This window comes from Lethenteron reissneri, chromosome 41 (assembly GCF_015708825.2).
Source record: "Lethenteron reissneri isolate LAM-NWPU_2019-01 chromosome 41, ASM1570882v1, whole genome shotgun sequence".
Lineage (NCBI taxonomy): Eukaryota > Metazoa > Chordata > Hyperoartia > Petromyzontiformes > Petromyzontidae > Lethenteron > Lethenteron reissneri.
In genome coordinates this window covers 1009960-1021262 of record NC_083819.1, presented here as the reverse complement: position 1 = coordinate 1021262, position 11303 = coordinate 1009960, and the positions used below count along the sequence as shown (strand labels likewise).

The following is an 11303-nucleotide window of genomic DNA, read 5'->3' as shown; positions in this document are numbered from 1 at the left end:
TGGCGAATGAAAACGATGATATCCGTGACGCATTGCCGCAATCCCGAAGACGGGCGAGGAAATGAGGCACACGAGCCGACAGCAAGCCTCCACTCCGCCGTGAGACGCAGATTAAAGGTCCGAACTGGGCTCCGCGCCAGGGACACATTCGGGGGCTCCTTTCTCACGCACGGGAGGCCGGGCTGGGGTCCACGGGCTCTCGTGGTGGCAGCGACATCCACGGCCGTGCTCGTTGGTTGTCTGTATCTCCGCTCTGCGCCGTCGTGTCAGCGGCGAGCGCGCTCTGATTTCATTGGATCGCCCGGCGCGGCAGTGTGGAGAGAATGGGCGAGTTTCTTAAATCCGCTCGTCCGCGGTTGTGTTGTCCCTTGGGTCGGCTCGGGTTCTGTGGGAGTGAATCGGTAGAACACGCGGGGTTTTCTCACAACACTCAAACGTGGTGAGTGCTGCATTGTACGGGGTGGTCCAGATGTCTCGCGACCCCCATTTATTGATCTGAAACTGGATATGTTTTAAGCTATTGTTTATTCTTTAAACAGAAATCAATATGCAATGGAAATACATGTTAGGTGTCAATTAATTGGGGGTCACAAGACATCTGGAGCACCTTGTACATTGCAGGGTGGTTGACTTTAACCGCTGTGATTAACTGCATCACTGCAACAGCACAATAAGTAAGACTTCATATTTTAAACATTTCATTTACAGTGCGTTGGGCCACTGCCAAACATTCGTTGTTCAAATCACATGGGATGAAACCCATTTTGACAGCTTCATATTTCACGTGGAATTTTTCATGAAAGCCATGTTCCCTGAAAAAATGAGATTTGAGTGCTTTAAAGTCTGAGAACAACGTGTAAAATCGTTTTGCCCTCTAGGGCTGATAAGACATTGCTAAGCACCCTAAAGTTTGTAGTTAGAGCTTGGTTAATCCGATTATTCAAGTACTGTTATAAATTACTCCACCGATTAACGGTGTTACCACTCAATCGATCTCTGCTCCCACACGTGGCACTAAATAGGTGATGGGTGGTGCTTGATGAAGTCATCAGCACCATCATCCGCATCATGTGTTGTGTGCGGCTTAATAGGGGGTTTCCCACCTTCAGTAGCCAGGATGTCAAAGCAAATCAAATTTTTAAAAGGTCACAGGGAATCCACCATGAAAAAAAAGGTTGTCATGGATTGTAACATTTAGCCGATCAATCGACTTAATGAAGCTGATTTGCGCTGAAAAGGAGACTTGTTTTAATTAATTAGTGTGTGCGCTGTTTTCCATGTCGCCACGCGACACGGTTGTTTTTGTGCTGATCTCTCTTTGCTTCGTGGCTGTATTTTGTTTTTCTTTTGTCATCTTGGTGCCCTGAGTCACTCTTGCAAATGAGCCGACTCACCATCTCTCGCGTTCTCGCCTGGTTAAACAAAATACACTTCAAAATCAACTAATCGTCCCAGCCCTAGTTAGTAATAATATGAGCCAATCGAACACACTAATATACTCTGACTAGGGATATAAACTAATTACTATATGATTGGAAGTCCTCCTCCTGTACCCAGTCAATAACTGAGCTATATCACCCTGTGAGGTGCAGTCATGTGAATTGCACGTGAGGTCTGAAGGTGCTTGGACTCTACACCCCTCTAGCGTCGAATTACTAGAATTGTAGTCAACCAAAACAAACAAGACGATCGATTTATCGATACCCTACTGCTTTAGATTTGACCCTCTTTTAATCGTAACACGTATCCCAATGCCCACTTGCAGGCCGATACTGCTATTACCTTCTGCCGCATAGGGACAGCTGCCGTCAGGGTGAATGCTAGGCAACAAAAACAGCAGCTAAGAATTCGAATGATGCAAAATATTATTTTATATAGTTTACCCAGAAAATCCTGAGTCTGGTCACTTTTTAAAGGAATCTGACACGTTTTCGAAAAACGGCGAGCAAATATTTCTATATTCCAAAATGAAAAATCACAAATGATAACAGGTGGTTGAATACATTTTTAAATCATCAGCTATTATTGAACAGAGAGGCACGGAAGGCAGGTGGTAGCATGAATGGGTACTCTTAGGTTTTTTCGGTAAAGTCACGTCGGTAAAAAAAAAATAATGAATGGAAATAAATCAATTAAATCACGACGTTTCGGAGGCAACACAAGTCTTCAGGTGGGACCGTCACAGCTAAATTTACTGTATCAAGTGAGGAGAAATCCAAGAGACAAGATCTTAAATACAAGTTAAGGGGAGGGGCTTATCTAAATGTGGTCGTCAGGGACTGGAACGGTGGGTGGGGGGGCTAGAAGGAAGGGTTCAATTGGAGAACCTCACCCGGGGTGGGCTCACACGCCTATTCCAGAAATGTCGGCATGGCCAACTACAAATGGGAAATTTTAACAAATTGTATCGCAAAATCTTCAATTGTATAAAATTGGTAAAGGTGCAGCCCTGCAGTTGCTACTGCAGGCGGAAGGAAATCCACTAGAGGGAGCTCTAAAGCCATTCGTATAGTTTGCTCACTCTTCCACTCTCGCCCTATTTTGGTGGGGGTATCTGGAAATAGATCACCCTGTAATTAAACATTCCTTAAATGCAGCGTTCACCGCAACTTTTACCATAATAATCCTTTCGTTTAAAGCGTTTCCTTTACGTCCTGTGTCAAATCGTACCTCGGTGTTTATATCGCTCTGCTATTCCAATTCCAAATTAAGTTTGGCTGCATATTGTTACCCAATTCTCCCTTTCGGCGTTTGGTCCCATTTAGCTCTGCCATGTTTCTAAAGGCCATCTACTAAACTGCATTTATGTATTCAATGATTGTCTGCAATTCGATTAAGCAAATGAAGCCGAGATTGAACATCTCCATCCTTGCCCTTTATGCGAGCAAAACCTGCAGGAAGTTGAAAGCTCCTAATGCATAACACATGAGTGCATACTTACGTTCAACCTTTAGCGAATGTATGGCGTATACTTAACGGCGCACTGCTCAACTGCAATAGCTTGTAGCTATAGTAAGATACTAGATTGCTGTAATTAGCTGCTGTTATAAAGGGGGTAATTAATTAACGCCGTCCACCTGGGGATATCCAAAATCATATCCATGATTGTGGTAATTTGGCTGCAGGCAAGTGATTATAAGTGGTCTCTCGAGTATTTAACTCTCCCACTGAAAGAGCCATGCTGATCACGATTTATCTTGCAATGTGTCCGCTCAACACACCCACGTCCTTATTATAACACTGAAAATTCCTCACCCACTATTTGATTAATGCAACACGTTTACGCCACTTATGCAACGTCTGATTTCCATTATCAGTTATGATTTTCATGGTAAAAATGCAGCTCCTGTCACTAAAAAAACTATAACAAGGGATGCAACTGATTTTGGTGAAACATCCCTATTTTATAAATGTACCGACATTATAAAACTGAGATTAAAACACGTAGCAAAATCGTCCCCCTATTGAAAAATCTTGGCAGGACCCTCCTGAAAGTCTAGACACGGCGAGGATATCCAGGGTAATCAAGCACAAGTATGATTGTTATTCCGGCATATTGTTGTGATCAATAAAACTAGCCGACAGCTATTGTCAACTGAAATTGTTGCACTCTTCCACAACTGCAATGAGGGGGTGGACCTGCTGAATGCTGCACTTCAAGACTGCAGTACACATGGGCCCCAGTAGAGGGAAACAGCAAATACAAAGAATCGGGGGTTGTCGGGATCCTACCAAACACCATGAACCCACCTCCCTGTACAATTGCACGTCCACCATTTTGAGTTTTTTCTCGTTTCTATGCAAGCGCTTTGTGCTGTCACTTACAATTATTCGTGGAAACGAATGCTGTATTTTGCTTCATCAGTTGGACTTAAACGGGTAAAATTGTTTTAGAAAAGGCGTCAAAATTCAATATCACATCAAAGCATCTGGTTTTCTGTTGTGGTCTTCTGCTGGAATTAATACACCGTGTCCTTCACTCAGTGGCAAAATAAATTAATGTCCCGAAATGTATTCCAAAGATGCCAATGCAACAAATTTTAGTCCAAACATGCAAATTACATATTTTAAAAAAATATTCAATGCCACGAGGTCGCACACATATTGTATAAGCAAGTTTATTGTAATAGGAGCAAAGGCCAGCAGTTTAAATAAAATACAGGAAAGCTCCAACTGCAAAACATGACGCTTGTTGCATGCAATCACTGTCATGAAAAATGTCAACTGTTGCGAGTGTGAATGTATGTAAACAAACACAAAAGATATATTGGATAACGTCCCAACATTTAATGGTCAAAGTCTTAAAGGAATAAAACCACAAAGGGGGAAAGAACTGAGTACGTGTGACGCTCACACAGCTAGCACGGGAGCAAAGACGGAGATAATACAAAACAATTTCAAAATTTTTACCTGTTTTTTTATCAGTGAAAGTTATAAAAATACAATACCGTGTACAAATACTGTGTTTAGACTGAAAAGAGTGTAAAACCTGGAAGTCCTGACAACACAGTTGGATAGAACGAAGAGGTCAACTACAAACTTAGCTTACCACAGCCACCACCACCACCACCACTCGTTAACGTACAGCACAGCAATAACAAATGTAGCCGTTCATTCTTCCTTATTAAGATTTTCAAGGCTGAACATAGACTCCCAAAGTATCGACTGACCTTCACAACCAGGTTCTATTGAATCATCACAGAGACAAGCACCTCTAAAAAATGAACAAAAAACAGTAACAAAACAAGGACTGTTAATTACTCTAAGACAACCCTTTTACTTTCTAGTCTATCCCACACTACGTTTAGACGTGGCGACAATGTTTATGCACCTTTATCTGGTCCCGTTGGCTTCGGGGATCAGCCAGGGCTGCTCTAAAGTCCGGTTTCATAGACGCCAATGTTATTATCATTAGGCTTTTCCAAATTCTCTACACACCACGTGTGCCCAACAGACATTGTGCAAGCCTCCACACCAATTGCACATTAATCATTTTGCACACTTTGCGTTAAAGACATTAACAATAAAGCATTGCGTTTCTAGTTCATTTATATTTAAATCGATTGTTGGGAGGCCTCCAACATCGAACATCCAAGTGTACTTGTCCAAAACAAGAATCATTAAAAGTTCACAAGGCGCTATACTTTTTTGTTGTTCCCTTGCCTCTAATGGGCCTCTATAAAAAACCGGAGTATAGAGGGGCCCTCTGACATGGACAGGGCACGGCAATCAGGCACGCTCGCCACGGATGCGTCGCGCCAGCTGGATGTCCTTGGGCATGATGGTGACGCGCTTGGCGTGGATGGCGCACAGATTGGTGTCCTCAAACAGCCCCACCAGGTAGGCCTCGCTTGCCTCCTGCAACCGCCCCCACACACAGAAATGACCCACACCGATTAATTAGCAGGGTTATATTTAAATTAAGCCGGCTTAATGCCCACATGGATTCAATCGCAGATGTACATTAAAATGTGAGCAGCGCCACATATTGGGGTACTCTGGGATACCGAGGCACTTCGCGTCGCACTTGTGTTTAAATTGAACCCTTGGGTCTTGGAGCTTTTAAACGGAGTACTATATTAATTATGGCACTTGTTATAAATATACATTCACAAGGGTTATGCTTTAAAATCCATGTCGCCTCTCAGGTGTATTGATAAAGCATTCTATAACTGTCACAAATGCTTCACGCCTACATTGCAAGTTATGGTATGAATCATCCAAAATGTAGCGAATAGCTAACATTATTTTAATGCAACACATACATGAATGTCAAACATGCTTTGTTAACCGTAGCCACCATTAACATGTTTTCTGTTAAGTGCCCCAAGCATAGAGTCTGGCCAAATGAAACGTTTCAATTATGTGCACAAACAACAATCAAATGTAATGCAATGTAGTTGCCTGAAGCATGGAAAATAATGGAGAAAACTCACTTAACTGCACCAACACCTCTACTTAATAAAAATGCAAATACACATGAAAGTGTTTGCAACTATTAAAATTAGTCAGCAAAAACAAAGATCATTTTGTCTCGGACATTTCCATTAACTTATTCATTGTTTAAGTTCAATAAAGTAGCCACTTACACCCTGTAGAAGAGTTGTCAAAATAAAAAAATTCAAAATCTCATCAAGCACAATTTTTTTCTATTCTTGGTTCTTTCGGTAATGGTCACATAGAAGGTAAATAATAAAGAATATGTTACAATAATTATTTTATTATTTCCCTTCTACGTGACCGAAAGAACCAAGAATATTTATCCCTGCAGTCACGAAAGCTTTAAATCAAAAAATGTTTACTTAACAACTGTAAATCTAAATATCCAAAAACAGATTCGAGTCAGACTGACTGCGCACCCACCAAATCCTACGGTACTCTGAACTATGCCGCTCCCAAAGGTCGCCAACGACACGTTACCTGCAGGGCGCCGATGGCAGCACTCTGGAAACGCAGGTCGGTCTTGAAGTCCTGGGCGATCTCGCGAACCAGGCGCTGGAAGGGCAGCTTGCGGATCAGCAGCTCCGTCGACTTCTGGTAGCGACGGATCTCACGCAGAGCCACCGTGCCCGGCCGGTAGCGATGGGGCTTCTTCACGCCACCCGTGGACGGCGCGCTCTTGCGGGCGGCCTTGGTGGCGAGCTGCTTGCGAGGGGCCTTGCCTCCCGTTGACTTACGCGCTGTCTGCTTGGTACGAGCCATTTCTTCGGTATCGACGGTCTGCAAAGGAGAGCACACAACGATACATGATTCCTCCTCTTCCTCCCCCCTTTAGACTTTCACAGAGACTGTTGAGGTAATTCTGATTAACATCTAGAAAGGGCGGTTTATGGCGTACGAGGGAGTAGGGGTAGCCAACACAAGTGGTTATGTTCCGCACACACAAACGTAGGTGGTTAGAGCTCGTGCAGTTTGGAGTTGTCTCTGTTTTGAAGGGAATCAAGTTAATAAATTGTACTGGATGGCTCTGACTACTCCAGGTGGCTTTGTAAAGAAGGCCTCTGTACAGGTGTTTTCTTAAGCTATATCCCAGCAGTCTGGCTTTGAATACCTACCAGAATGCACCACCTATTATTTGACTCGATAGACAAACAGAACGTATTTGTTATTTTCTAAACAAAGTACGATGGACCACTGCTGCTATGAGCCAAACTGGTTTCTCAGGTGCCGTAGGCTGTCACACCACCAAGGACAACACGTTTGTATTCACACTGTATTTGGCGAAATTCCAGCTCGTCGTGTTCAAATAAAACCCAGTTTCAACGTCAAGCAATGAAAGGCCATTTTAAGTATTTTTCATCAAGTTCGTGAAATACCCATTCCATCGGCTCATGTCCTGATACAGTAAACCTAACACTCTTATTCAGTAGCTCAATTGTCGGCTTAGCACCACGTTGCTGTACTGCAATTCAAATGATATAATGTAAAAAAAACACTCAAAAGACGTCTTAAGGCTGTCGTAGTGCGACTATTACTCCGAGTATTTTAGTTATTCACGGCTTGATAACACCAAGTTCCACGGGCCCGTACATCGACTGCTATTAACATGAACCGTTTCAAAAGGGAAACAAAGGCATACAAAACAAACATGTCCGAGTTCATACGCGAGATAGACATTTTACTGCCTTGGGGACATATCCATTTGTTAATAAGTAATAGCAGTGCAAGCTTATGTATCATTCACAACACAACGGGGGTTCCTTTTCAACCGAAGGGTTGGAATTTGAAGCCCATAACGACGTTTAAGAAGCCCGCTGTTAAAACGAAACGAGCATGAATCTCGACCATGTAACATCACCTAACACGACTCGATAGACGTTCAAGAGTGATACAATTGTATCCTCCTGCTCCTTCCCAGTCGTCTTTAAAATCGGGCCACACAAGTGAGACAATCCGTGTTATTTTTCCCTCTAAGTTAAAAGACGTACACGTTAATTACGCTACATTATTTCATTATTAAATGCATGTATTGCATTGTTTTCAAACGCTTCAATTCGGATTTCCGTTTGCTATTCCGTAGCTTATTACCTAGGTCTCCGTCGGAGGAAAAACAAACTCGAGTATTTTAATCCCCGTAGATTCCAACTACAATCGCGATCTTACTAATCAACAGCCGAGGCTAAAACAAAAGGCCTCTCCCGCCGCCTTCTACCGCAACACAACCATAAACAAAAGCCCGCGTGACGTCACCGCGTCGCGGAAACGCGATGACGTCACCGACGGTAACACCACGCGCCTCCGCCGCTGCGCGATTGCGTCACGCCCAACAGGCGAACAGCGACCCGGGCTCTGCGCGACGACGTCACGCGCGGTGTGTGGGGGGGGAGGGGCCTGCGCGATGACGTCACGCCCAACAGGCGAACAGCGACCCGGGCTCTGCGCGACGACGTCACGCGCGGTGTGTGGGGGGGGAGGGGCCTGCGCGATGACGTCACGCGCGGTGGTTGGGGGGAAGGGACCTGCGCGATGACGTCACGCGCGGTGGTGGGGGGGAGGGGCCTGCGCGATGACGTCACCGCGCAGGGGGACATGGCGGACAATTTCGCGCGGGGTTTTTTTCGCCCCAGCGCCGCCGCTTTTCTTGAAAAAGCCCTCGCGCCTCATCGCTCCGCCGCGACGTTGTCCTCGTCGCGAACAAACGTCGAGTTAATCCGCTCGTTTACCCCCCTCGCCACCCCACCAAAAAACACCGCCAGCGCGAAAGGCCGATTCTCACTCGCACGGCGAGCGAACTTGAGCAAGTGAGCGATAGAAACTTGACGTTTAGGAGAAGCGGCCAAAGCGAGGAGGGCTAACAAAAACGACGGCCTGACGAGAGATAACACAAAGGGGGCCCCCCGACGACCAAAGAACGGCCGCCGCGATGAATAACCACGCTTACAAGAACGACGCGACGGATAAAAACACGCGCGCGTCCGATAGAAGAGGCGGTGAGTACGTTTGTTCGTACTTACCGGGCGACGTGGGAGACGGAAGGCGGCTGAGAGAGGAGGTGAGTCCGGTCGCTGCTGCTGCTGCCTGTGCTGCTGCTGCTTCTTCTTCCCGCGGCGAAATGGCGGCGACGTCGCCCCGCCCACCGCGTGACGTCACCAACGGTCCCCGCGTTTCCAGAAACGGATTCGGGAAAGTTTTGAAATTGGTGACCAGCTGGGTTCAGATGTCATCATCATCATTATTGTTGTTGTTATTTGTGGTGGCTCGTTGCTTTTGTTTACATTAGTCATTGCTTTTATGGGATTTAGCATGAGATATTCCAGTGGTGGTGACTCGTTGCTTTGTTTAAATTAGTTATTCTTTTATGGGATTTATCATGAGACTTTATTGTGGTGGTGACTCATTGTTTTGTTTAAATTAGTCATTTCTTTTATGGGATTTATCATGAGACATTCCAGTGGTGGTGACTCATTGTTTTGTTTAAATTAGTTATTATTTTTATGGGATTTTCCACGAGACATTATTGTGGTGGTGACTCATTGCTTTGTTTAAATTACTTATTCCTTGTATGGGATTTATTGAGAGATTCCCATGCTAGTTGGGTGTACTGTAATGATTATTTTTTTGGTTTATTACATTTTATTTTTGTGTGCATTTTTTTGTTTACATACGCAAAACAATTGGTTTCTTCTCGATAGATAATTAAAAGTTGGGACGTGGAAATATATACGTATTGCAAGTACTCTCGTTTAATTATAGGGAATATTTAATGTCTTTATTTCTGTTTAAAAATAAACTTTCATTTGTTTTTGGTAGAATGAAACATACGTAACAATTAGCAAATATATCGGTAAGCCGTGCTGTATAAGCAATAACATGGGTTTGTTGTATACGTTGTCCTTTGCATGTACAGTACAGGTATTCCTCGATTTACGAACGAAATTTCGCGTAAACGGAAATTGGCAACTTGCGGGCACGTTTCGATTAACGCGAATTCGAATTTCCGCGTTCACGAAGTTTCACCCGGACACGTGTCTGTAAGAGCTTCATAGCTCATCGGATTCCTCCTCCAGTCTAAATAAAGATTCTGATTGACGACTGTCACGGTATCCCGACAGCGCAACGGCAACGCCGGTCATTCCAACATGCAGCAGATCTTTTGAAAAGGTTCATTAGTTTTGCTTTAAATTAATTAAGTAGTCTCAATATGTTCTTTATCTTGTCAAAAGTAATACAGGTGTATGTGTTTAGGTGAGTAGAGATTTAATGACGAAACAATATCTTAATTTTTTGTCTTAATGGGAAAATCCACATTTCGTTTCATGCGTGTTTTTTTAATGAACGCATCCCTTTCGTAAATCGAGGGATACCTGGACTGTGCCGACTTATATTTGTATTGTGTTCACAATTTTCTATTTCAGGCTGGCTTTTTTCTCCTTAACTTGACCGGTGGTTACCTAAAACGTGCTATTATTACACGCTTTCATTTAACTCACTCTGTTGTCATTATTGTATCCTCAAATCTTATAACTCAAATTTAACCCACTTCCCAATGTGGTATCGACTGCAAACTTGGTATGCTTATGTCATACTGATGACAATACTATATTCTATCATAAAAAATAATATATATTTTTAAACATTTTTTTTAATGTTATGTTTCGGCTGGGGTCCAATTGTCCACGGTGAACTGAGTCATGGAGTTCTTCAATTACTAGTACATTTCATAAAAGCGTGTTTTTAAATACTACATATTTTTTAGGTTGACAAAGTAGAGTGGCTGACAGTGTAACGTCACCGACACGTATACTCTTGAACCGTTGTATTTATTATGCACCCAGGGCCTTTTGTCTGCACGAGCCGTGCCATTGCACCCTTGGGGCCTTTGTGCTTTTTTCTATGCCCTGGCAACTCGTGTGTGTGTCCTCCAACTCGTGTGCGTGTGTGTCCTCCAGAGCGAGGAACCACAGGCGTCATCTGGGATTGGAACACTGGACTGGCTAGCAAGTGAATTCCATTGTGGCGCACGTGTTGTGTAAAATTGTCCTTTGCATTTTAATTGTTGCCCCGATGCACTGTACCATGCAGGATTCCACTTTGACGACCCAGACTCGGCATATTTAGCCGTGGTGGTTTTAGTGTTAATAGGTGTTCTTGCAGCAGCAGAGCATCCGTCTCTGTATTTTGTCCGGGATGTGCGCTAGAGGGACCGTGCGAGTGGATAAAGCAGAATAGAAGTTGGGGGGGGGGGGGTAACATTTGCACATTCTCACCACAAGTAGTTATGTAACGAGATTTTAAGAGATTACATTTGTTTTTGATGCAGCGTCAATTGTTTAAGATAATTGCGACCATGGGATAATTGTATT

At 43.8% G+C, this 11303-nt stretch overlaps 1 protein-coding gene across 2 annotated transcripts; it reads right to left on the bottom strand.

Annotated features, from left to right (window-relative positions):
• Positions 1-4102: 4102 nt before the first annotated feature.
• Positions 4103-9096, bottom strand: LOC133352737 (histone H3.3A). 2 transcript variants are annotated; one of them, XM_061568575.1, is made up of 3 exons: positions 8955-9096; positions 6421-6720; positions 4103-5358 (listed from the first exon to the last, which is right to left on the bottom strand). In XM_061568575.1, exons 2-3 carry the CDS (start codon positions 6700-6702, stop codon positions 5230-5232), a joined length of 411 nt encoding a protein of 136 aa, XP_061424559.1. In that variant the 5' UTR covers positions 6703-6720; positions 8955-9096; the 3' UTR covers positions 4103-5229. The 2 variants fall into 2 exon arrangements, with proteins under 2 accessions (XP_061424559.1, XP_061424560.1); XM_061568576.1 differs by lacking the exon at positions 8955-9096 and adding an exon at positions 8029-8196.
• Between the last annotated feature and the right edge of the window lie 2207 nt (positions 9097-11303).

Bases quoted from the DNA above. Each gene is read 5' to 3' on its own strand.
- LOC133352737 (XM_061568575.1), bottom strand. From the start codon at position 6,702: ATGGCTCGTACCAAGCAGACAGCGCGTAAGTCAACGGGAGGCAAGGCC. The intron at 5,359-6,420 runs GTAACGTGTCGT...GGGCGGTTGCAG, and splicing joins CTGCCATCGGCGCCCTGCAG to GAGGCAAGCGAGGCCTACCT.